This window comes from Bison bison, unplaced genomic scaffold (assembly GCF_000754665.1).
Source record: "Bison bison bison isolate TAMUID 2011002044 unplaced genomic scaffold, Bison_UMD1.0 scf7180017864118, whole genome shotgun sequence".
Lineage (NCBI taxonomy): Eukaryota > Metazoa > Chordata > Mammalia > Artiodactyla > Bovidae > Bison > Bison bison.
The window spans coordinates 5,045,926-5,072,935 of NW_011494690.1; the positions used below are offsets into that span (position 1 = coordinate 5,045,926).

Consider the following 27,010-nt stretch of genomic DNA (forward strand, 5'->3'; position numbering starts at 1 on the left):
ACTGTTTATACTGACAGGTAATTCTATAATTTTTATTTTACAGGTCATGTAATGTTTGCAGAAATAAAAATGGAGAATGGAAAGTCAAAAGGCTGTGGAACGGTCAGATTTGACTCCCCAGAATCAGCTGAAAAAGCCTGCAGAATAATGAATGGCATAAAAATCAGTGGCAGAGAAATTGATGTTCGCTTGGATCGTAATGCATAATTTGAAACCACGGTTGGAACATTCTTACATCTGTTTTGCTGAATCTCCTAGTAAACGTCATTTTTTAAAAGTAATACTGTCTGCTTACAAAAAGTTGTAAAAATGAACTTCTAAAACTCCCACCAGTTTTTTAACAGTATAGTGTTAAATATACTGTGTGATTTTTGTTAATCTCAAGTTTGGGTTTTTAAGACAGCAAGTCTGGTCATTCAGTTTAAATGAATGGTTATACTATTTTTAATGAAGTAAGCCATTTTCTTGTTATTTTCAGTTCTGCATAGTGGGATTTGTTTGTTAAAAGTGTCCCCAGCTTTTATCAACTTATTGTAAGGTAAAGCATAGATGGTTTTTTCCAAAACTTCTGTTTAATATATGTAATTGTCCTTGAAAAGAAAGGGCTCAGACAAATTAGGATATGATTTTGATTGGCTTTAAATTACTTTTGTTGGTGATAAAAAACTACTGTAAGTAAGTTTTAGATTCTGAAGTTCAGAATATTTTTTATTTGAGTTAAATGAAGAAATGGAGGTTTTCTTCTCTGCCCTTCCCCATCATTCACATTTTCCACATAACACTGTTAACGTTAATCACCACAGCCCCTTATTTTATTGTTTCCAATAATTCCAAGTTCATATAGAACTGATAATGTTGTAAGCCCCAAGTACAGTAACAGACAGACTACTCCCAACTTTCTGTCTAGTTTCCAGCCATTGAGGTGAACTGCTAAGAAAAGGAAAACAATTGAAATGTTGAGAAAGATGGTTATGTAAGTTAGTCCTCTACTGTTCACTTCTACAGGAGCAGATGGATTTATAAATGCAGTTTTAATAAACCATGGAACACCTAGGCATAGCATATCAAAGACATTGGATCCCACGATGTTAGACATAGCCATATCTCCTTTGCCTGCAAAAAAAAGCATGTTGTTAAATGTGCATACCAATACTGTATTTTATTAATAAGCTTCATAAGAAAAAACACTGGATACTTTTTCTGTTTGTTTTGGAAAATTGTATTAGAGCAAAAGTCTTACTGAATTTGTATTTTTAAAGTTTAGGGGGTTAGTATTTAAAGTCTTAACATTTATTTATCTAATAATAATTATCCTTATTTATTAAACCATTTTTCAATAAGGTATATAGATTACTTGTTGCTTTTCATTCTAACATGGTTAATTACGATTTAATTCACATTTCAGGTGAATATTATTTAGGGGATTAGATTTAGTGAAATTAATTAAATAGTAAATGCTTCCTCTTGAGTTCTTTTTTCTTCAAAGTATGTTACTGAGGAAATATTTTAAAGGTATCTTTGCTCAGTGTATTTCAGTCAGGCTTTTAAGAATGGGCACTGCAGCTTGAGGGACCCAGTTCTTACCTTTTCTTGCAACCAACACACTTGCGATCGTGTCTGGTATGCTTGTTCCTGCTGCTAATAAAGTAAGGCCCATTACTGTATCTGGAATTTCTAATGTTTCCCCTGTAACAAACATAGATATTATATATTACAAATCTTATAGATTCACTAACTGTTCTCTGCAGATATTTCTTTCCTGAAAAAGAAAATAGACATATTTAGATTTCAGAACCAATATGTACTTAGATTTTAGGTAGCAAAATATTTGAATAATATTGGTGAATTGGTAACCAAGGTAGCACAGATTTTTCATGACAGATGGTGATATTTAATACACAAAATTCTACCAAGGAATAATTTCCCTATGTGGTATGCTTATAGAAGTTTTGGATGTCCACTGTTATCAAGGCTGTTGCTTAAAATATGCCAATAAGATTGGTCATTTTCTCTTCTCCTTTTTAAAAACATTTCCTAAAAAGGTCAGATTTAAGCATATTATAGCTATTTTTAGGCTGTAAATGTGTTAACATGGTATGCATTTTTAAAGTTCTACTTTAGTGATATACCTTAGTTTAGGTGTTTCCTTTGGGAAATCATAAATCTGAGGAAAACAGAATAGGCTTCTACTTGAGTCTTTCTAACTTTGTGGTTCCGCTTTAATACCTCTGTTAAATCTGATGGCAGTTCATCGTTTTTCATAAATGTATCCATTTTGGGAAACAGAACTAGAATGTAACTGCTCTTTATATTGTAATTGAAAACTTGCTTTACAATTCTTTTTTTTTCTTCTTAAAATGTTAATTAAAAAAACTTCAAGTAGCATATTTATTGCATGCTTATATATTGCTAATGGAACTGTAATTGGTTGTTAATTTGTTACTGGTTTGCCAGAGTTCATATGTACATAAATAACACTAACATTTATCGTCTTGGGGACTGTTCTGTGATCTAGTACTTGATTTTGTTCTTTTCTTGTTTTCCTAACATCAAATGTGACCTGGCTGAGAACATTTATGGAGAGCTTTAATATGCAGGCTTGGATTTTTCCATATTACTCATAAAAAAAGAAATATTCTTAGAATAGCATACTATTCTAAGTCATATATTAATTTGAGAAAAGTCAGAGGTCAGGAAACTTTTTTTTGAAAGGGTGAGATAGTAATTTTTTTAGGTTTTGTAGGCTATACAATCTCTGTTGCAGTTATTCAGCTCTGCCAGTGTAATGTGAAAGCATTCATGGATAATATATAAATGGATGGGCTTGACTGTTCAGTAAAACTTAACTCGCAAAAACAGGAGACTCAGTGTTTGGGTACACAGGTGGTGGGTTGCTCACCTCTGATTAAGTCCATTCAGGTTAACCTTTTTGGGAGAAATTCCTGATTTTTTTTTTGTACATTGTTTATATTCAGTTTTTCCTTCTGAACTACGAGTTCTTTGGGACTAGAGCTGATTATGGCCAGGTAGTAATAGTTAAATCTTAATCATGAAAGTAGTAGAAACTAAAATGAGACTTTATTTTTTACCCTTGTAATTCATTTTGTAGTACATTTATATTGCCATATTAAAAAACAAAATGTAATCCAGTTAAACAGTGAATACCCATTGTTTTCTCAAAACACTGGCACCTTGCCATATGTTAAAGTATGGGATGGCATTCAGTATAAAGACTATCTTGTGGACCCATGCAATGTGATTTAATTATTAGCAAAATAGAAATTCTGTGAATTTGACATCGTTTATAACATGTTCCTTTGACTTGTACCCCTGGGCTGTGTAATAGTGACCATATAGCTTGACATGTGGTATACACCTCACAAAACCTGAGTGAGTTTGTTGGTATATTAATATTTAATCTTTTTGTAAATAGCACTAATCTTTATTTTTAGTCTGCTGAAAAACAAATTTTCTCTTTAACTAGATTATACTTAGTGAATATATGCTGTTCTTATATACAACTGATTATTTTTAAATTGTGCTCTTAAGATATTATACATACCAGTTATTGTGACCATCCAAACCAGGATATATGTAAATGCAGATATCCACAGTGCTGACATAAGAAATGTTATCACAAAATACTTTCTCCAAAACTTTCTTCTACAATCTGGTGTGGTTAGAAAAAGTAGTATAATAATGGGAAGGGATAGTACCCAAAAAATTCTTTTTAAGTCGGCTTCAGGCATGTTGAAAACACTTGGCGGATCTGTTAAGGAAAAATTAAATGATTTTGAGTTTTCTCAAATGGCCAATTAAGTTAGAAATGTCCATTTAAGAAGCTATATTGAAATAAATTAGCTGTATCAGTTTTTAAGAGGCTATTTAAAACATTTGAATATCTCATTACTGATATTGCTGGCAAAAAGAAGCTAATTGAGACTTCAGGGCTGACTATAAAATGTGATATTCAGCATTTCTTGATTTGGGGTCTTAAATCCATCAGAGTGTTTAGGCTCATTCACTAAGTGTGTTAGAAACATAAATGTTTCTGAAGAGTCAGTTCAACATCTCTTGATTTTCTACAGTGTGGATGGTTTTTAGTAACTTTTGCTTATGGGATTAACCTGGTGTCTTCCCTTAGCAACCCCAGTTGTCTCCACTTCCCAGTATTGATGATACCTCTAGCCTGCCCTATGTATCACAAAATGTATTCTTAGGGAGTAAAAGATAGCTATAGCATAATCTTTTTATTAAGTTGAATATTTCTGATTCTCAGGTGATTTTACGGGGCTTATTTCATCATTTTCTTTCATTAATTTACTAAACAAAATTCACCACAATTCTTAGAACCTTAAGAAAATTGGAAGTAGTATTGAATCTACAGTGTAACTTATAAAACTTGAGTATGTTTTTTAAATTCAATTTGTTCTATTAACTTGGTGGAAGAAGTCAATAATAATATATTAGATAAAAAGGAGACTTCACTTTAGATTGTTTAAAATTTGTATGGCACTTATAAAATATTGGGTTGGCCAAAAAGTTTGGTCGGTTTTTTCCATACCATCTTATGGAAAAAATTGAACAAACTTTTTGGCCAGTCCAATGTTTTGCCCATATATTAGGTCACATTACCACTAATACTAGTGAAATAACTCATAATTTTTTTTTTTTTGCCACATTGCAGCAAATGGGCCAGAAAGTAACAGATATAATTTTATTGTAATAAAAAAATGTTTGGACTGTTTTTTTTAGTTTCTTGTTATAAAATTTAACTTAGAAATGTATACTTCTTGTACCTGAAAGACTAGAAACTATAATCTTTGTAAGAAGGGGAAAATTCATGTTTTAATTTTTTCAGATAATAAATTACTAAGTTCCTTGTCTAATGTACTAAATAAAATGCAGAATCTGTTTCTTAAAACCACTTTATTAAAAAAAAATCCCTAAATTTTTATTTCTGGCTGTAGCTGAATTTGACTTCCTATATACTAAACATGTTAGTTGCTCAGTCATGTCTGACTCTTTGCAGTCTCATGGACTGTAGCCCTGACAGGCTCCTCTGTCCATGGGATTCTCCAGGCAAGAATACTGCAGTGGGTAAGTCATTCTTTTCCCCAGGGGATCTTGGAGGAGGGCATGGAAACCCACTGCAGTATTTTTGCCTGGAGAATCCCATGGGCAGAGGAGTCTGGTGGGCTACAGTCCATCAAGTCTCAAAGAGTCAGACATGACTGAAGCGACTTAGCATACATACTATAAACATTTATTTACATGTTTTGCTACTGCTTCACATGTTTAAAATTCAGCTGTCTCCTTCCTACTTTTTCTTCACACCAGCTCTTCCTAAATTCCTAGATTTGTAAGTGGTATTCTCATTTTACTTTGTCATGATCAAAAGCCTCAGAATTATCTCTGCTCCCATGTAGTCCTTCAGTTGCCTGGTCTTGGTGATGCTTCCTCTGCATTGTCTCACATCTATTTTCTTGTATTCCCACTGCCTTCACCTTGTCTAAGCATCTGTTAAACACATCAGTTGGTCTAGCAGCATGTCTTTTATCTCATATTTCAGTTCTGATAATTTCTCTGCAAACCTGCAAATGCTGTTGATCTAGCATTTAAGACTGTCGTATTCCTTCCTATCCACCTTTCTTCTGCTTCCATTCTGCACATTCAGTCCTCCAGTTATGTTAGTACTTGACAAGCCTTTTTCCCATGTTATTTCTTTATCAATCCATGGAATGCTTTTTACTCTTAGCTCTGCATCATTTACTTATGACATATGAAGTCTGATAAAACTTCAGTAGCTATTACCGTAAATCAATTTGTTAAAATCTTACTGTTCTACAAGGCTTAGTTTGTCTCTGTGATAATCTTTCCTATCTGACCATCCTCATCAAATTTTTTTTACCATCTGTCCCATTTAGGAACTATGTTTATACTTTATTTCTTTCTCTATACAGTATTTAAATGTTCATATTTTAGCTATTTTGTTTTTTTTTCTGAAATATTTGGAAACTTCTTTAAGGATAGGTCTGCCTCTTGATCATCTCTAAATTCCCATAGTATTTTTAAAGTAGTAAGTATATAGTACTTGCCGAATTGAAATGAAATTAAGTTTTGCTAGTAACAGACTTAACAGTGGTCATGATGGGGTTATTACCTTCACAAACCTGACTAAGACCATGTAAACTTAAAGAAAGTTGGGAGTAGCCAGAATCTTCATGAAATATTCCACTGTCAGTTCTTGATTGCCTACGGATGAATGGTTGATCCTCTTCTTCCCATCCCATCAGTAGCTGTTGTTCACTTCTCTCTTCTATTGCTTTGACAAGACAGGTACAGCAAGGACTGCATTTCTTTATAATATATTGGTTAATTTTAATGTCAAAACACAGCACCACAACATATAATCCGTATATCAAAAGCAGTAAAGTTCCTTCATACCTATAAATTAGAGAAATTTGTGTGGTTTTCAATTTAAAGTGAAAGTTATTTTAGAGTTAGTAGTTTTGGGGCAGTATCTGCTTAACTTTCTAATGAAACAATAGAACAGAAGTATTCTAGATACATTTTGATTTTATAGATGTGTCCAGATTTGGTTACAACATTATTAAAGACTTACTGATTGATGAAAGTTCGACACTGTCCTTTTTGTATTTTAAAAACAAGGATTATAAACTCATTCTTAATTTGTAGAATCCTTCAAAATAGCAAGCATAGAAAGTTCTTTGAAAATGTGTGTTAGTTACTTAGTTGTGTCCGAATATTTTTCCTTTAAATGTACCAGTCTCTCAAATCATGCAGGAAACAAAAGGTCCAGTTACTAACCATTGTTAGGATAACACCAGCTTTTATAACTGCCCATGTATTTACCTTAATTGAGATCTTCATTTCTCCATAAGCCTTCAAGTTACTGTCTAGTGTCCCTTCATTTCACCTTGCACACCTCCCTTGAATGTTATTTGCAAGGAACATCTAGTGGTAAGGAGCTCCCTCAATTTTTGTTTAGCTTGACATCTCTTAATTCCACCCTCACTATTGAAGGACCGTTTTGCCAGATATGGGACTCAGTTGACTTTTTTTTTCATTTAGCACTTTGAATGTATCTGCCCACTGCCTTCTGGCCTCTGAAAGTTAAATCTGTTTATAATCTTATTGAGGTCCCTTGTATGAGATGATTCACTTCTCTCTTGATGCTTTCAAGGTTCTCTTTGTTTTTGAAAGTTTGACTATAGTGTGTCTCAGTGTGGATATGAGTTCATCTTACCTGAAGTCTACTGAGCTTCTTGGATATTTGTATTCATGAAGTGAAGTGAAAGTGTAGGCCGCTCAGTCCTGTACAACTCTTTCCAACCCCACAGACAGTAGCCCACTAGGCCCCTCTGTCCATGGGATTCTCTGGGCAAGGATACTGGAGTGGGTTGCCATTCCCTTCTCCAGGGGATCTTCCCAACCCAGGGATCAAACCTGAGTCTCCAGCACTACAGGCAGATTCTTTACCCTCTGAGCCACCTGGGAAGCCCTATTTGAAAATAATAGTAATTACAGATTTTCAAAGTGAAAGTGAAACTAATGAATAGTGATGGGGCTTATCCACTTAAGTTCATTGAAAAAACATAATAATTACAAGAATATAGTATCCCTTCATTTCAGTTGTTCTGGTATAGGAATTCTGTGCTAAATCAGAATATGTTAGACTGGCTGAAGCTTTTCAATTTGCTATACTGAGATTTTTTGATGATTTTAATGTAAATGAGTTTGGCTTGCACCATTTTCCTATACTCTGGTTTGCTATTTAGAGAAGTTTGATTATCTGATATCATGACATTTGAACCTTGCATTTACCTTTTATTTTATAGCTAGTGAATCACTGCTACAGCTTGAAAGCACAGAGTTCTTGATATCCCTAATGAAAGGAGCATTAGCTTGGATACTCCCACAGTCATTGTCCCCTGGCAGACAACTGCTAAGTCCCAGAAGCACTTCTGTTGTAACCAACAGTCTTTCCTTGGGAGACAGACTAGATGTCAGAAAGATTCACTTTGAAAATTTACTCCCTGCTAGGTTTGAAGTTTCTTGATAGCAGGTATTAGAGCAGCATTGCCAAATGGCACCCCTCTAGTATTCCAGAGGGGTGCCATTGACCTCCACCATCAGGCAATGTACAGTCTGTGTGTCTATGTTTGACATTTATTCATCTGTTAAGACTCATCTCATTGTGATCAATACCTAACAAATACCTGGTACGTGTTAGCTGAAAAAGTGACTGTTTCCATTTTCTTAGAACGACAAGGCATGGGGAGATTATAAATAAAACAAATAGTTTTTAGTCTTGAAACCTAAAACATTTTTAATTTTTAGAGGAAGAGGGCTATAGTTCTCTTACTAAATGAACATCAGGGAAAAAGTTGGAGGAATTTAAAGGGACTTTGTTTCTTTGTTATCTCTAATTGTGTGATCATGGCCACTTCTAACTGAGGAAAGGTAAACAACCCAATAGAGGAAAAAGCCACCTCTTGGGGCTTTAACAAACATCTAAAATTTGGAAGCTTTCTGAGAAGGTAGTCAGTAGGGAAAAAGAAGGATGGTAACATCTGCTGGTTAGACAAAAAGGAAGACTGATTTGACTGAAAAATTGCGAAGGGAGAACAACCCCACCAGCAATTGTGATGACGAGGTTAGCTCAGAGATCTCCAGGAAAATGTATGAAAGGGGTAGATAATTAAGAATGAAAGAAATAACATTTCTGAAAAAAAGTTACTAAACTAGAATTTTATAAAAGTACTCTCTGTCATTGTTTTACATAAGAGTAATGATCTTTTCAAGCTTACCAGTAAACTTGGTTGTCAAATATTATGGCAAGAAGTGCTGCTACACTGATAGCATATGCCGCACAGTCTCTGAATAGGGGCCAACATGATAGCCTTGAAACCTGTAAAAATAATTAATGTTTCCATTACACTGTTACTTCTTCAAGTACTTGCTTAGTGTAAGACTAAAATTATTTGTATATTTGTAGTTAAACATTGTTATCTTTTACATATTGCTTTTAGAGAAAGGAATTTTAAGAAAAATTGTGTTTCTAAACCTAGTCTGATTTTCATAAATTTGACCAAGAGGTATTTGTGGGTTAACTTAAAATTGAATACATGTTGTTTTTCTACTGATTAATAAACTTAATTGAACACATTCCTAGTGCCTTGTTTGTTCCAGACTATCAACAGTTCTTTTGTTTTTCTTTGTCTTTTTTTTATAAATTTATTTTTTAATTGAAGGATAATTGCTTTACAGAATTTTGTTCTTTTCTGTCAAACTCTGTCAAATTCTGTTATTTTCTGTTATTTCTGTGGATGAACCTAGAGCCTATTATACAGAGTGAAGTAAACCAGAAAGAGATAAATATCATATACTAATGTGTATATATAGAATCTAGAAAAATGGTACTGAAGAGCAGGGAAGCAGTGGAGAAACAGACATGGAAAATAGACTTATGGACATGGGGAGAGGGGTGGAGAGGGTGAGATGTATGGAGAAAGTAACATGGAAACATTACCATATGTAAAATAGATAGCCAACGGGAATTTGCTGTATGTCTCAGGAAACTCAAACGGGCTCTGTATCAACCTAGAGGTGTGAGATGGGAAGGGAGATGGGAGGGAGGTTCAAAAGGCAGGGGATATATGTATACCTGTGGCTGATTCATGTTGTGGTTTGACAATAAGCAGTTCTTATAATTTGTCAAGACTATATTTTGTTGAATAAGGTTTTCTTACGTACCACATTAGATAGTAAGCCACAGGCTGCACAGATACCAAGGAGGTTATAGATTGCAGATCCAAGAATGGTGCTAATGCCAATATCACCCTTTGTGATAAATACACCTATGAGCCAGATAGTAGCTAAGTTAGTGTTGACTTGGAGAAGATCAAATAACACCAATTAAGCAAAAAAATAAAAGGAGTGGTATTTACCTAGGAAAGCAGTAACTAATTCAGGAGCTGAACTACCGGCTGCCATAAAAGTTGCACCTGCAACATCCTGGGACAGTCCTAAGGCTGAAGACAAATGAAATTATATTAAGCCTGGTAAAGTGACAAATGGGAGAGCATGTTCTCATAACTAAATAGATACCAAAGCTACATTTTCATAGAAAGCCATTGATACTAACTTCAACTGGAAAACAGCCAACACAGGCAGCCTTCTAGGCATTATTTACCCTATATCAGAAAGTTAAAATTAGAATGAAAATTCAGTTTCCAAGCCATTGATAGCAATCCTTTGTCAATGTTTATTGTTTAGTATATTATTAATTTTTGACAGTCTTCCCAGACCCTCAAACTCTGGTGTGCTTGGTTGAGTCCCTGTCACCTGTAGTCAGTATTTCCTTATTCTTACCTGGAGGACCATTACCTGTTGCTCACTCTCCAGTCCACCTCAAGTTCTACTTCTCTACTGAGATATCTGCCTTTGACATTACTGATTTCTTTTTTGTTGGTGGCGTAGCAGGTTGAATTTTTATAAAAATAGCTACAATATTTCTGCCCACATGGTTTTCCAGAACCTGTCCACTCCCTGTCAAACAAACTAAAACAAAAAACAAGGTAGAGTTTATGTATTTTGAGCCTAGAAGAGCCTTTGTGACTGCTGAAAGTATGACAGAACCACATGCCTGAAGCTAGGACATAAAAGGTGAAAAAGCTTTCTAATTGTTCTCTCTCTCGGGACATTTGCTTCAGAGCCCTAAGCTACCACATAAAATCCCTGGCTGCCATATAGGAAAGACCTTGTGAAGAGCCCACATAGAGATGCCTGAGGAAGCCCTGCTGTTTCAGCCCCTCAGTTTTGAATCCTCCCGTCCCAGCACCAGACATGTGAAGGAGGGAGCTTTCAGATAATTATAGTCCTTTTTCTGAATATCACTGCATGAAAGACCTCAAGCAAGAACCATCCAGCTGAGGCCAGTAAACCCTTAAAGCTATGAGAAGTCTGAAATGATTGTTCTTTTAAGCCCCTAGTTTTGGGGTGATTTCATAAGCCATTGATAACTGGAACACCTGACTATTATTTATCTATTTGTTGTATTTATTGACCACCTACTGTACCAGATGCTTTTTTTATGTGATAGGAATGTGGCAGTCACAAAACAGACAAACATTTCTCTTCTGGAATTTAATTTCAGTGAGAGTAAACAGACAAGAAAAAAATATTGTGTTAGAAGGAGCAAAAGTTAGGTGTGAAGTTGCTCAGTCATGTCCAACTCTTTGTGACCCCATGGACTATAGCCTACCAGGTTCCTCTGTCCATGGGATTTTCCAGGCACGAATTCTGGAGTGGGTTGCCATTTCCTCCTCCAGGAGATCTTCCCGACCCAGGGATTGAACCCGGGTCTCCTGCATTGTAGGCAGATGCTTTACTATCTGAGCCACCAGGGAAGCTCAAAAATCAGGAAGGTGGATATAAAATTTCATGGAGGAAAGACTGTAATTTTAGATTGGGTAACCAGAAAGGACTTCCCCAAGATGCTAACAAAGTGAGGGAGTAGCCACACATAGACCTGGGAGTAATATAGGCAGATGGAATGCGTGCAAAGGTTTTGAGGTAGACGTTAGCCTATGTGTTCAAGAAACAGAGAAAGGCCAGAGTATCTGGAATGCAGTGTGTGAAGGAGAGCTGTAGATGATGAAGTCAAAGGTGAGAGAGAGCCAGATCATACAAAGCCTTGTGGATCCTAGCAAGCACTTGGGCTTTCATTGTGAAAAATGTGAGAAGTGCTTGGAAAGATGGGCTTCCCTGGTAGCTCAGCCAGTAAAGAATCAGCCTGCAAGGCAGGAAACCCCGGTTCAATTCCTGGGACAGGAAGATCTGCTGGAGAAGGGATAGGCTACCCACTCCAGTATTCTTGGGCTTCCTTGGTGGCTCAGCTGTTAATAAATCTGCCTGCAGTTCAGGAGATCTGGGTTGGGAAGATCTGAGTTTGATCCCTGGGTTGGGAAGATCCATGGGGTCATAAAGTCCATGGGGTCACATGGGGTCCATGGGGTCACAAAGAGTTGGACACGACTGAGTGACTTTCACTTTCAGAAAGACATCTAGTGTTGCTTGCTGGTGATACCAGCCACAGTCATCTTTTTTACCCTCATGAGGCTATCTGGTCTCAGTGGTCCAACCAGCTGTAGTCCGAACTGTTTTGCTACCTGTTATGCCTCCACTGGGAAAAATCCTCTCAGGATGGAGTTAACCAAATCCAAGTTCTCTATCCTATTTGCCTTTGGTCATGTTGCTTGATGAACACTACTTGTGGTGACTAATGAAGGGACAGAAGTAATAATTTACGTAAGTTATATTTCATAGCATTTCTTTAACTGGTTAGAGTGATTTTGCATATATATATAGTATTTATACTTTTACTACAACTCTGATACATAGTAGGTCCAGTTGGTCTTAAAACTTAGAAAAGATGAAGCATATTGTTCTATTAACTTCTTAAAAATTTTATCTATGAATTAATATATTCATTGCATACAATTCACTTTCATATACATAATTTAATCATCTCAGCTATTCTCGGAAATGAGTGTTAGTTGCTCAGTTGTGTCCTACTCTTTGTGGCCCCATGGACTGTAGCCTGCCAGGCTTCTCTGTCCATGAAATTCTCCAGGCAAGAATACTGGAGTGGGCATCCATTCCCTTCCCCAGGGCATCTTCTCAACTCGGCTCAAACCCAGGTCTCCTGCATTGCAGGCAGATTCTTTACCATCTGAGCCACCGGGGAAGTTCTTAGATATGAGTTGTGGTATTTCCATTTCACATATAAAAAACAGATAACCAGAAGGTTAAGTAACTTAAAGTTACATGGAAAGTAAGGGTCTTAAATGTGAGGAGTTTGGGTGTAAACCCCAAGTCTGTTGATTCTAAGCATGAAACATGAAAGTGAAAGTCACTCAGTCATGTCCCACTTTTTGTGACCCATGGACTATACAGTCCATGGAATTCTCCAGGCCAGGATACTGGAGTGGGTAGCCTTTCCCTTCGCCAGGGGATCTTCCCAACCCAGGGATGGAACCCAGGTCTCCCGCGTTGCAGGCGGATTCTTTACCCGCTGAGCTATACCTAAGTCCAGTGCTATTTCTTTTTCACCACAGAAACTCAGGATCAGAAAGGCACTGACGCAATTGTAGGATGGGAGGTGCTTGAATCATTTTCTTCCCTTCCTCGTGGCACTGGTACATAACTTGGCCCATTGTATTCTTTTCTAGGGGGAAAAATAGCTAGTGAGAGTTAGTAATAATTCAGAAGTGTTCTAGCATATTCCAGAGAATGTATAAATCTAGTGATATTACCATGAATTCTTGAATGAAATCAGGGTTAACTAATACATGGAGGAAATTGAAAAAAGAACAAAATATCTTAAACTGTCTAAACTTGGGGCAGCTGAAGAGTGATTGGCTGATTTTCGTCTAATGCTGGCTGAAGAATGCTTCATTAGAAAAATTCAATCTGGAGAGAGAAAAAGTGATCCATCTGGCTATTGCAAGGTAAGAAAATAAGTGACCCTTCTGAACAATTTCCTTCTCAAAAGGCAATAACAATAAAGCTTGTTGCTATTCACTGGGCTCTATTTGAGTTATGAAAAGAAGAGCTCTCTACAGATGGATGTATAAAACTTCAAAGATATTTTAACAAGTTATATCTTAAGGTTCTAAGCATATTTTGTAGAATGGTTTATACCTTTGAACTTTAGAATCGACTGGCTTTGTCTTCACTGACCTTTGGGTAGCATTTCTCTCTGTTATAGTTTATTATTAAAGATAAATTGTTCTGTTCTCCCCCCACCCCAGAGCTATTATTTTTTTTCCCTCTCTATTACTCTAAAGGACTAATCATATTTCCTTGAGGATATAGTAGAAATGTTCAAGGTGAGTTTTCTTTATAGGTTTGGATATTACATTGGTTATATAAAGTGCAACTTTATGATAATGAACTGATTACTGATTACAGACTTTTTCTTAAGCATGTTCTCTTCTCTGATACCATGCTGCAAAGTTTATAACCATCTTTGCAAATCTTTTTCTAGAAATATAATATAGAAAAAGAGTTTTAAACTAAAATGGAAACCTGGCTTCTGGCCCTGCCAGTACCTTAATGTGAGAATTTAGATAAGTCATTCAGACAAGGCTTGTATTTTGGCATCTGTAAGAGGGTTGGAATATACAAATCTTTAAGGTATCTTCTAATTTTTATCAATTTAAAAAAGTATAAAATATGAATTCTATGCCTTACGCCTCTGGACCACCTCTTATTGTTAGATAAATTCCTTTTATAATTAAAACCCCTATGTTAACTGAAAATTTAGAAGATAGAGGAGAAAACAGATGGGAGGGAGCATCATTTATACTTTTATCATTGTATTTTAACTGCTGCTACCTTTTAAAAAATATAGTTTCAGTTCTTTTCACATGTAAATTTAACAGAGTTACAAGACTAGGCTATAAGCAATTTGGTGTCTTCTGGCACAATTTTATAAAGTCCTCAGTGATAGCAAATTTTTATGCTTCGTGAATGGATTTGAGTTTTGAAAGCAATTAAAAGTCATTCAGACCCAATTCTAGTGACTATGGTGGGTAGTCATGCTGAGTAATTCTACTTAGGGTTCAAAATGAAGTATGACAGCAAACCAGTGTTTTTTATGATTTGCAAAATTGGTTCTGACATTAATTTCAAATATATTTCTAGAAATATTTTGAGTAAAGTCAGCATCACTGGAATAAATGCCTAGCCTCTCCATGCACAATTGCATCTATATGCTCTGTGATGCTTCTAATAGTAAATAAAAACATTTTGAGTACTTTATAGTTATCATCTCATATCTTGTCTGAGCTATAACGGAACAAATTCTGAAGCCCTGTATAATGTTTTGAAAAGCCCAATTCCACTGGAAAAGGACGCCCCCATGCCCTAATCTAACAGCTATAATATTAATTAGTTTCCACTTGCTGTAAGTCAATCATATAAAGCCACATGCAAGACTTTTTGTCTCCAAACCTCACAATTACCTGAGTTTTGTTTCCATAACTTGCTCAAGGTCACATAGGTAGTAGTTGCAGAGATGGGATGGGCACTTAGATCTTTTTGAGTTGAAAAAGCTGCTCTTTCTGTTATCCATGAAGGTAAGTGAAGAGATTTAATGCAAGCTTTATTATTATTATTGCCTGTCTCTACAATAGCATTTTGGTAATATCCAGACCACTTGACATTTATTTATCTTTGTATACGTAAGGTAGATTTAGATGCAATCCAAAGTAACCACAATGTATTTATTTATATTTTAAATTCAGATTAGTTTAGATCAGAGGAAAAAGAAAAGCAAAGAGGATGAAAATGCTCTTAAGAGGAGAGCCTGTGTGGCTGGGAGGAAGCACTCTTCTTAGATTCTTTGTTCTTGGGGAAGGCTTTGCCTCTGTAAATTTCATAAGGATTAAGAATCAAACAATCCCCTGAAACTGTCGGCTATCCAAATGCCATACTCACAGAATTATTTGACTCCCTTTCAATTTTATCAATTTAGAATCAATTCTACCTGGAATTAAAACTTGTATTTCTTTCTTATTGTCTGTTTCTGAAACATAAAATAGAACATGGACAAATATTAGTTCAAAGCAGAATGAATAAAAAGAATTTTTAATAAAAAAGTAAATATTTTATTTAAGTATGTTTCCCAAAACCTTGTTAAGATCATTTTCACTTAAGACATGTTATACTTCAAAGGATCAACATGGTGGAGGGATTAGAGTGTCAACTGAATAGCATATTAGTGTAACATTTAAGACGAAAAATTTCATAATTAGCTCATTGTGGACTTTAGGCAGTATCAAGTGACCGACCAATCACTAGGGGTTCTCAGTTTTCTCTGTAGTTAGCCTCAGAAAAGTTAAAGAAAGGTACTCTAAACAGTGATGAAATAACTCTAGGAGATCCCCATTACATATTAAAATGATATGTAAAGGATTTGTTTTGGCTTTCTGCTGAACTTTTGTGTTTCTAAAAATGAACTGCTTATAAAGATGAGAGGTAATCATCCTACTATGGGCTGTAAATTAATATAGTTTCTATTATATACAAATGTATTCAAAGAATCATCTTTAGCCTCTTTTCCTTTAGAACTTAAATGGATAAAAGAGAAGATAAGATTAAAGGAAGGTGGTATAGCAACAGCATTTTCTCATATTGGATCTACTTGGTTAAGATCACAACAAAATGTCTCAGGATTTGTGTGTTCTTGCTTTCCTAGTGTTGAGATGCGAAGGAGAGGTTATATGACTTTAATGATCATGAGTAGAGCAAGAAAGAGAAAGATCCTTGGTGGAAGCCTCAAGTGGTAGTGGTTCTAGAGGTAATTGACAGACCAATGTATATAGAACCAATGTGTATAGCTACAGACAGAGAAAGCACTCATGTGTCTAAGCTGGGCCTGACCAGAGTATCAGCCAGAGGCTCTGTCCTCCACCACCTCCAACATATCCCCTGCACGGAGACTGCAGTCCCAGCCACTTCTAGAGTTCACCATGCTGAAGCCCCTTGTGCTAATAACCAAATGAACCACTGTCAGTGATTGGAAGAGTGGATCATGGGACGATGGGGCTGGGGTGGGCCAGGGCCGGCCGATTCAACCATTGTATCCTAGATTGGAACTCAGACGTGTACTCCACAGAATGTCATTGAATCAAACATGATGGTTTGGTTCCACAGTACGATGCTATAATTTCGTACATCGTAAACAAAATGCTTAGTTCTCGTATTAATTATTGTGGGTAACCATTTATAACATTAATTTACAACCCCCAGTAGGTTGCTGAAATTCTTAACTGATGTTTTATTTTATTTATTTTTTTTAATTTTATTTTATTTTTAAACTTTACAATATTGTATTAGTTTTGCCAAATATCAAAATGAATCTGCCACAGGTATACCTGTGTTCCCCATCCTGAACCCTCCTCCCTCCTCCTTCCCCATACCCTCCCTCTGGGTCGTCCCAGTGCACCAGCCCCAAGCATCCAGCATCGTGCATCGAACCTGGACTTGTGACTCGTTTCATACATGATATTATACATGTTTCAATGCCATTCTCCCAAATCTCCCCACCCTCTCCCTCTCCCACAGAGTCCATAAGACTGTTCTATACATCAGTGTCTCTTTTGCTGTCTCGTACACAAAGCCACAGTTATCAAGACAGTATGGTACTGGCACAAAGGCAGAAATATTGATCAATGGAACAAAATAGAAAGCCCAGAGATAAATCCACGCACCTATGGACACCTTATCTTTGACAAAGAAGGCAAGAATATACAATGGATTAAAGACAATCTCTTTAACAAGTGGTGCTGGGAAAACTGGTCAACCACTTGTAAAAGAATGAAACTAGAACACTTTCTAACACCATACACAAAAATAAACTCAAAATGGATTAAAGATCTCAACGTAAGACCAGAAACTATAAAACTCCTAGAGGAGAACATAGGCAAAACACTCCGACATACATCACAGCAGGATCCTCTATGACCCACCTCCCAGAATATTGGAAATAAAAGCAAAAATAAACAAATGGGACCTAATTAAACTTAAAAGCTTCTGCACAACAAAGGAAACTATTAGCAAGGTGAAAAGGCAGCCTTCAGAATGGGAGAAAATAATAGCAAATGAAGCAACGGACAAACAACTAATCTCAAAAATATACAAGCAACTCCTACAGCTCAACTCCAGAAAAATTAACTGATGTTTTAAAATGACTCAGTAGATTCTCATTATTTTGTAGTATACTTCCTCTGTAGTTACAATGACTATTTGATGTATTTTTCAACCAAAATTTTTGGTGCCCTTGGGTGAAAAATACCTTTTAAAATTATTTAAATAGAACAGTTCTTCTGAAACAACCATATTATGACAGCTAATCTCAAATAAGGATGTGTAAAATTATATTATATAGCAATTGAAAACATTCTTGGGTTTTGACATTAAAGAGACCAGGGCTCTCCTGTGTACTGGCTCTGTGTGTGTGTGTGTGTGTGTGTGTGTATGTTCAGTCATGTCCAACTCTCTGTGACCCTATGAACTGTAACCCGCCAGGCTCCTCTGTCTATAGAATTTTCCAGGCAGGAATACTGGAATGGGTTGCCATTTCCTCCTCCAGGGAATCTTCCTGATTCAGGGATTAAACCTGCATCTCTTGTGTCTCTTGCATTGGCAGGCAGATTCTTTACCACTGTGCCACCTGGGAAGCCCTGTGTAGTCTTGAGAACTTGTATATTCTTTCAGCCCCAGTTTTTTCATTAGTAAAACCAATCTAATAGTCCCTACTTTGTAGGGTTTTTTGAAGAGCTAAAACCTTATATATTTAATTTAGAACCATGTTTGGTCTTCTATAATTGGTTATGAAAAATAACTATAATAAATACATAAGTAGTTAATAACATTCCAGTACAATGTATAATGCTCAGTAAATTATTTTGAGGTTAATATTAATACTTATTTGTTGGGTGGGACTGTATAACTCATGCTCATCAAAGAACTATGGGGAAGTGTAAAGCATTTACAGACTTTCTGAAGCTAGTTTCTGTGGACGTAAACAGATCCCAGAGAGCCTGTTTTTTATTGCTGACGTCCTAATTTGGACAAGACCATGCTAAGGCCTTGAAAAGAGAAATGACAGAGTTAATTTATAGGCATTTAAAAATGAATCAAGCTAGCACTATTTCTATTTCATTTTGTTGCCAGTATTTTCAATACTCAAGACAGGGATCAATTCTTAGCAGCTGAAGATAAGCAGTGGCGTAGGCATCCATCAGTCACACATCCATAATAGCAACTGTGTTATATTTCAGAGCAAAAGGCAGTTCACTTGAGAAATGCATGTTTGCTGATGATGTTCAAGGTAATCCCACAAGTGGCATGGTGGAAGTCGTTATTATAGATGTATATATATATATATATATATATATATATGAAGTTACTTATTATAGATGTTTCATGAAGTTACTTAAGATTATTTTGAAGTATCAATCTAAATTTTAATGAGGTGGTTTCTTCTGCAGGGCTAGAAACGTTATTTATTTATTTACCACTCCCAAGACAGGTTTTTATTAAAAAAAAAATTCTGGATGGGTTCATTCTTTCAGTCAAGAAAGCAAAAAAGGGGGATGGGGATTTATTATTTTCCAGAAAAAGAAAGATTCTAAGTAGAGAGATAGTACCTTGAATTTTTAATTTCTTAGTTTTATATAATTAATATGATTTAGTTTTTCTAATGAAAAGTGTGGTATTGGCACAAACATGAATAGATCATTAGAGTATAGAGTTGAGGGTATAGATAATGGATCAACTTTTCATAAAACAGCAATGTATCATAACAAAACAAATTCTTAGTGGAAAAAATAAAAATATTCAACATAAATAAATAAATGTTAAGAAAAGAAAAAACTGTCAGTAGAAGAGAAGATGAAATTTTTTCTGACCTAGAGATAAAAGGTTTTTCTAGGTATAAAACCAAAAGAAGAATCATAAAGGAAAATATTTATAAATTTACCTATGTACACTTCAATGCAATAAACACACAAAATACAAAACTGAACAAACCAAAAAAGCATATGATAGGAAAATTATGTTAGAAATTTATATTATAAAAAATCTTGGAAATCAATAAGTAAAAGACAAATAACTCCCCTAATTAGAACATGGGCAAAAAAACCATAAGAATAAAACCACAAATTTCAGTACCTATGTAAAATGTTTAACATCACAAATAATAAGATAATGCAAATTTTATAAAATAAACTTCTATTTTAAAGCAATTAACAAAGACATTTAAATGATATTATTTATGGTTTTCTGGAATGGAAGCTACCACACATTGTGGAGGTTTTTGCTGGCACACCTTTTGTAAAATGTTTTCGGCAATGTATAAAATAAAGCTTAAAATAGGCATAGCTCTGCATCTTTGTCAGGAAATGGTCAGCGAAGTTTGCAGAGATTTGATACAAGTATGAGCATTATGTAGGACAAAGAATTTAAAAATCAAATGTCTAATAAAACTAATAATTTAAAAAATTGTGATAAATTTCTACTGAGGGCTCATTCTGTATAAAAACCAGTGTTAGGTGCTGAAATCATTTACAGAAGCAGGAAGTATTGTGCTACCATTAAAAATCAAGTTTTTGAAGGCTATTTAATAATATGGGGAAATGTTCACAATAAAATAGTATCTTAGGAAAAAGAAACAGTCTCAGACTGTATGTGTAGCAATATCTAAAAGACTAAAAGGAAATATAGCAAATGACAACTGTGGGGATCTCTGGGGGATAGTAATGTAGGAAAGTTTATGCTTTTTCTTCTATTTTTCTTGCATTTCATCAATCTAAGTAAAATATTATGTTAATTTCTATTAAAGAAATGTCCATGTCAAATATAATATCAAAGTAAAACTGTGTATATAAATTAAATAATAATTATAATAAACTTACACTGACCTGTTCTATAAGTATTTTGAATTACAGAAATAAGTGTTGAGTGACTCCACTGTTGCCACATCCTGTTTTAAGTCCTAAGGATATTGCTATACTGCACTAACAAGAGAGAAAAGAGAGAAAATGACTTGCATTTCAGCAGGGGTGGGGGAAGGGGCCAGGGGAAAAGGGGAAAAAGGAGAGTCTACATTCATGCTTTTTCCCTCTGTGAAGAAGTGCTAGCAGTGTGTGTGTCTGGCGATGGGGAGAGTGCATGCTATTTCTGTGCAATCCTGGGAGTATGCAGTGAGAAATCTAATCCTGAACTTCGACCTTCTCTGAAGTGAGCATGCTCAACCAGTTAAACTAATTAAACAAGAGATAGAGCCTGGAAATGCAGGCACTTTTGCTTAGTTACCATAATACATCACTGGTATCCTGATTTTAGGGACCAGTGCACCCATGTAAGGTCTATGCTCAGAATGCTGGGTGATACACATGATTCAAGAAACAGAACTAAAGGGCTTGGCAGATCTTATTTCCCAGAAACCAATAACTGAGCTTAATTTTTGATTACCTAATCCCTGAGGTCACTTTACATGAGATGCAGGACTTATTTATATATTTGTTGGTTCACTAACATGAATTAGTTTCCTTTCCCTCCTGATAGGATACTGGTAAAGGAAGAGGTAGAAGGGTGGTTCTTAAAGGCATTTATTTATCATCTACTATTTCTAAAAAGTTACAGAGATTTCAGAGTAAAAATTAAAAAAAAATTGAAGTATTTGATGGCAAGTATTAGGAGCCCAGTGTATTAGGAGTATACACCAAGTGCTTGTGTATAAAATTTGAAACAGTTTACTAACAGCTAGACTATACAGCAGACAAACTGGCAGTTTTTAGACGTAGTCCGTATGATTGTTGCCTTATACCCATTAAAGATGCCCTGCTGTACATGAGCTACCAAGAAAAACCACAGTCAGGCCAGTTCCTCAACGTACAGGACGCCACAACACAGACGTTAGTGTCCTGCAGCCAGGTAAGATGGGCAGGATTGTTACTGAGCTTCTCCAAACACAGGCATATATGTGTGTGGCATCACTATTCTGGGAAGTTATAGCGGAGATTTCCAGCTACTTACATTCACTGATGATTTCCAAGGATGGTAGGAAGTACTCATCGCAGACAATTGACACAGCCATGAACATGTAAAGGATAATTAGGAAGTAGATTATGATGCCTCCATCTGCACGTTCCTGTTTCGTGAAAAAGCCCTCAGGAAACTCCGATGATGGGGATATAACACATTGGGTGCTATTTCCTGGTAAGGAAAAGGAGGTGAAACTGAAGGATATTGAAGTCACGCATTCCAAGCCCACAAAGAGAAATTCCTTAAGAAAATAGTAAGTGTGGGGTTTCTGGGTGGAATTTTAAGAACTCTGGTGAAAATGTATAAATCTCTTTTGACTATGATATAATTATAGATCCTTAAAAATATTAGTCTTTGGGACCCAAAAGAAGTGTTTTAATAAAATAAAATAAAGATAGTGGATGAATTTAAAAGAAGAAATAATGAAATCAGTTTTCCTTGTCTACTTCAACTCTAAAAGGGAATTCTGAACCCCTTTTCCTCCTAAACTAGAAACTATATATCTGAAGATAAAAATTTCTAATATCTGTGCAATCTCATTTTCCCATTTCAGAGCCCAAGTTGTCCACAAATCTCAAGGCTCACAGAGAATCATTAATTGTTGCAGAGAGAATTTCTAGGATGAAAGATTCCTTTTTCCGTGATGAAGTCTCCAGCAATAACATCTGAAGAACTGAAAGTGTTTGATATCCTACCAAACGCTAAAATAATCTAAATGCTCAGTCGTGTCGACTCTTTGCGACTGCATGGACTATAGCCCGCCAGGCTCTTCTGTCCAAGGAATTTTTCAGGCAAGAATATTGGAGCGGGTTGACATTTCCTACTCCAGGGGATCTTTCCGACCCAGGGATCAAATCAAATTTGCGTCTCTGGATTCTTTACCACTGCACCACCTGGGAAGCCCCACCAAGTGCTAAAAATGAGAGCAAATACAGTGGCAAGCACAAGCAAAAGTAAGCCAAGTAAGAATTCCCCTCTCTTTGTTTATTTGTATGTGGCAGCAGCAGCAGGGGTGGCTGACCCCAGTGTCCACCTACCTGTAGCCCTTGGGAGACGCCGGGCCAGGGAGGCCCCTGGGGGAGGCAAGTGCGCAGTAGCCCAGAGGAGGCCGAGGAGCAGGGCCCGTCTTGCCCACCGTGGGCCCCCTTTGATCTGCATGCCAGTAGCAATGTTTCTGCAGCGTGCAGCCTTGGGAAGGGAGAAAAGGAGGATTAAGCTGGATCATGTGAGGAATCTCCTTCCTGCCCCATGCCCTGCCCAGGGCACATCACAGCAAGGCCAGCGCATGAGGGAGGGTGACTGGAGTCAGTCAAGCTACTCTGATCAGCAGCCATAAGCCTCAGAGAGGCTGGAAGAGGTGGAGAGGAGGGGGAGAGTCCCCTGACCCATGGTCCCTGAGGGCAGATCGAGGCAGCTCGTTCTTTGTGGACTGATTTTATTCTTTGTCTTCATAGTGGCTTTGCTTTTTTTTTTTTTTAATTGAGGATAATTGCTTTACAGTATTGTTGCAGTTTCTGCCATACACCAAGGCAAATCAGTCATAATTCTCTATATATAACCCTTCCCTGTGGAGCCTCCTTCCCCACTTCCAACCCACCCTCTAGGTCCTCACAGAGCTCCAGGCTGGGCTCCCTGTGTTATACAGTAGCTTCCCACTAGCTATCTATTTTGCATATGATAGTGTGTGTATGGCAATGCTACTTTCTCAGTTTGTCTCACCCTCACCTTGCTGCTCTGTGTCCACAGGTCTGCTCCACGTCTGTGTCTTCACTCCTGCTGTGGGCTTTCTCCAGATTTCTAAGGACCTGAGTTTACAAGTGCTTCCACCTCTCTCTCCAGCCCTTCTAGAAGTTGTTGGAGCTGGTGTCTATGTGTTCTTTGGCTAAGTTTGTACCCTTTTATATTGCTGTTTTGGGGCCTTTCATTCTCTCTCCAGTTAGGGCTCCAAGCAGGGAGGTCATGAAGGAGGCTCCTATAATAATCTACTGGAGAAATGATGGTGATTTGAACCAGAGCAACAACAGTGGGGGAGCAGAGAAGCGGGCAGCTTCAAAAACCAGTAAGAGCCATAGTGGATGAAGGCTATTGATCATTGATTAGTTATGCTCTCTGCCAGAGGTTCGAAAATGCAAACTGGACACGCCAGTGAGTGTTTAAATATAAACTACTATCCTTCCTACTCAAGCATTTACTGGGCTTGCTGGAATGTTAAGAACTTCTGGCAGTGTGGTAACATATAGCAAACAGCACAGGCTCTGGAGCCAGACCTCTTGGTTTGAATCCTAGCATTGCTACTTACTAGCTATAAGACTTGGACACGCTATTTAACCTCTCTGCTTTTCTGTTCCATTCTCTGCAAAACAGGAAGGTTATAGTACCCTCTATTTGGGTTGTGTGAGGACTACATAAATGAATGTAATCTGCTTAGAACAGCCTCTGCCCCATGGTCAATGTTACCTAGCTATCTATTATCTATCATGTTCAGTTCAGTTCAGTCACTCAGTCATGTCAGACTCTTTGCAACCCTATGGACTGCAGCACGCCAGGCTTCCCTGTCCTTCACCAACTCCTTGCTCAAACTCATGTCCATTGAGTCGGTGATGCCATCCAACCATCGCATCCTCTGTCATCCCCTTCTCCTCCTGCCTTCATTGTTTCCCAGCATCAGGGTCTTTTCCAATGAATCAGTTCTTTGCATCAGGTGTATTATTATTGCTATTTTATTACTTTTGATTAAGATAGAAGCTTCTTGGCCATAAGGGAATTTTTTAGTTTTGCAACTCTTGTGGTTCCTTTGCTTTGCAAAAAAAAAGCATAAACACTGTTCTATTTGCTTAGTTTTAAATTTAGAAACTGGGTTTTTCTGGTGGAAAGGAGTAAGTTGCTTCCGATGTTTGTGATCTTGATTTGGTGAAAATTCTCAAACACCCCCTTTGTTTTGTTGGGAATTGTTACCCATTATAAACCTCTCGGAAACCATCATTTCCAGGAACTGACTACCCAGATGTGTGGTGTGGTTGTGAGGCTGGGATAATGAGTCACCAAAGTGTAGCCCAGGAACAGAGCAGATTCCCAGAAAGCAGAGTTCTGGCTGCTGACACCTGCAGGAGGCGTCACCCTGGACCACTGGCCTGTGGTCTCAATGCCAGCAGTGCTAACCCCCTGGGAAGAGACCACTTAACTTTGTGTGCGTGGAAGTGTCTCACGAACCTTTCCTCTCTGAAATGCAGTAGTTTAACTAATTAATATAACTAAGCATTATAAACAGACAAAACAGGAAAACGCAAACCCAGGGTGAATACTTACACAATGTATGTTGTTAATCCAGGAAACAGAGCAAATATCTGAAGATATAAGCCAATGACTATGAAACAATTCCAGTGGAATCTTGTACAGAGTAGGTACTTAATAAACATTTGTTGATTGATTAGATTGTAATAAGTCTTGAAAACACATTCCCAGAACACACATATACTTGTTCTGAACAAACTATCTGATAAAGCATAGTTTTACCAAGAAAAGAGAATTTAGGAGGCTAATTAGATTTACTTCTTACATTTATTCTTCATTTTGCAAAAGAATGTTTAAAGCTTTCTATTGTAAAATAAAACATATAAAAAGCCACATAAAACAAATGTATAGTTTATTATTATATTATTATTGTTGTTATTTTATTTTTATAAGATAGGCTCCCTCATAAACTCCCCAGGTCAAGAAACAGAAGTTTACCAGACACCCCAGCAATCCTTTCATGAGCTTCAGTCCCAACTTATCCTTTTCCCTGAGAGTAACCAGGCTCCTGACTTAGATAGTAGTCACCTCCTTGTGGTGTATTTTTTAACAGTTTATCACCCTCCCTAATTGGGTGCATTCTTAGGATACTGCAGCTTAGCCTTGAAAGGAGTCTTTTAAGTCTCCTCTAGTTTATAGGTTTCCTCTCTTTTTTTCTTCTCCTTATGGGTTATCTGTTAGAAAACCCCCGGGCATTTGATCTGTAGAATTTCTCACAGTCCTGATTTTATCGATTGTGTCCTATGGTATAGCTCAATAGATGCGTCCGTTTTCTATATTTTTGTTGATTGACAGCTGGATGCAGAACTTGGTTAGACTCAGTTCTAACTGAGAGTTGCTGCTGCTGCTGCTAAGTCGCTTCAGCCGTGTCCGACTCTGTGCAACCCCATAGATGGCAGCCCACCAGGCTCCCCCATCCCTGGGAGTTAGTCAAGACTAACTCTGCTTGCTCAGAATCTGCTCTGCTACTGGGCTACACTTTGGCATCACTAAGGTGGTGGTGAGGTCTTTCCTTATAGAGCACACAATGTCTGCTTCTCTCATTGGTAATGTTATTAATCACAGCCTCCATGCTCATTACCTAAATCTATTCATTCTTTTGCAATCCATTCACTTGCAAAAGAAAGACATTCTACTTCTATACTTTCTTCTTCATTTATATGCTTGGAATGTTTTACAATGGGATGATTTCTATCATCCGCTTGGTAGGTTCCCAGGGGTATACAGAAAAGACAATATATGTGCTTGACTCTTCTTTATTTATCACTTCTCAGGATGACTGACTCTCTGTTTTCCTCCCAAATAACCAATTCTATTTAAACAATTATTATGAATTAATGTACTTAAATATTTTGATGGGTTCCAGTTATAGTTAGTATCATTTCTGAAGTTCAAATTGTCTCATCTTTAGGCAGAAGGAGCCTCTCCAATATGACTTCTGAGAGTCTTAATAGTTTCTGATAGCTTTCTTACTACATAATGTTAAAAAAAAAAAAAGATGTGCTAGGCTTGTCTTTTACCTCAAACCAGCCATTGTCCCAAATGTCTCTCTGTTTTTTAAAATGTTAAGTACATCAAGACCACGATCTAAGAATCTGGGTTGCCAGGGATGTTCATCCTTTCTCTCGTTCTCTCTCTGTCTCTCTCTCACACACACACCACATATGCACACACACCTCTTAATAGATTGCCTCATGAGTTCATACCGATAGTTCTCATTCAAGATTCTCATGTACTTAGGGGGACAGTAAAAATCCAGTGCTTTATAATTACATATTTGCGAATCCTATTTATGAATCTCAAAATAGTGATATTGATATCACCACCACATATATAATTACTGAGAAGAGTTTTAAAATGCTGTATATGTTCTTTCTATTCTCTTTCTATGCTATGATCTACAGTCCATATTCATTGCCTGAGCATACAGTCATTAAATATATTCTTTCTCCCTTTAACCCTTATCTAATCTTGGTACTTGGAGAAGGCAATGGCACTCCACTCCAGTACTCTTGCCTGGAAAATCCCATGGGTGGAGGAGCCTGGTAGACTGCAGTCCATGGGGTCGTGAAGA

The 27,010-nt window shown here is 36.8% G+C and overlaps 2 protein-coding genes across 2 annotated transcripts in view; one reads left to right on the forward strand and one right to left on the reverse strand.

Annotated features, from left to right (window-relative positions):
* Positions 1-3,658, forward strand: part of MYEF2 (myelin expression factor 2) — a 34,603-nt gene extending 30,945 nt beyond the window's left edge. Inside the window, exon 18 of the mRNA XM_010839559.1 lies at positions 44-3,658. Within this exon, the coding sequence (XP_010837861.1) occupies positions 44-207 (164 nt within the window). The 3' untranslated portion in view covers positions 208-3,658. The remainder of the gene's footprint in view (positions 1-43) is intronic.
* Positions 781-22,803, reverse strand: SLC24A5 (solute carrier family 24 (sodium/potassium/calcium exchanger), member 5). Its single transcript, XM_010839545.1, has 9 exons — positions 22,683-22,803; positions 21,637-21,816; positions 9,975-10,058; positions 9,781-9,884; positions 8,835-8,935; positions 6,164-6,447; positions 3,563-3,769; positions 1,585-1,686; positions 781-1,113 (listed from the first exon to the last, which is right to left on the reverse strand). Exons 1-9 carry the CDS (start codon positions 22,801-22,803, stop codon positions 791-793), a joined length of 1,506 nt encoding a protein of 501 aa, XP_010837847.1. The 3' UTR covers positions 781-790.
* Positions 22,804-27,010: the final 4,207 nt, after the last annotated feature.

What these genes read in the sequence shown, in the direction of transcription:
- SLC24A5 (XM_010839545.1), bottom strand. Translation starts at nt 22,803, where the DNA reads ATGCAGATCAAAGGGGGCCCACGGTGGGCAAGACGGGCCCTGCTCCTC. An exon ending in TTGGATGGTCACAATAACTG is followed by an intron (nt 1,687 to 3,562) that starts GTATGTATAATA and finishes TGTTTGTTACAG; the next exon opens with GGGAAACATTAGAAATTCCA. An exon ending in TGTGTTGGTTGCAAGAAAAG is followed by an intron (nt 1,114 to 1,584) that starts GTAAGAACTGGG and finishes TTTTTTTTGCAG; the next exon opens with GCAAAGGAGATATGGCTATG.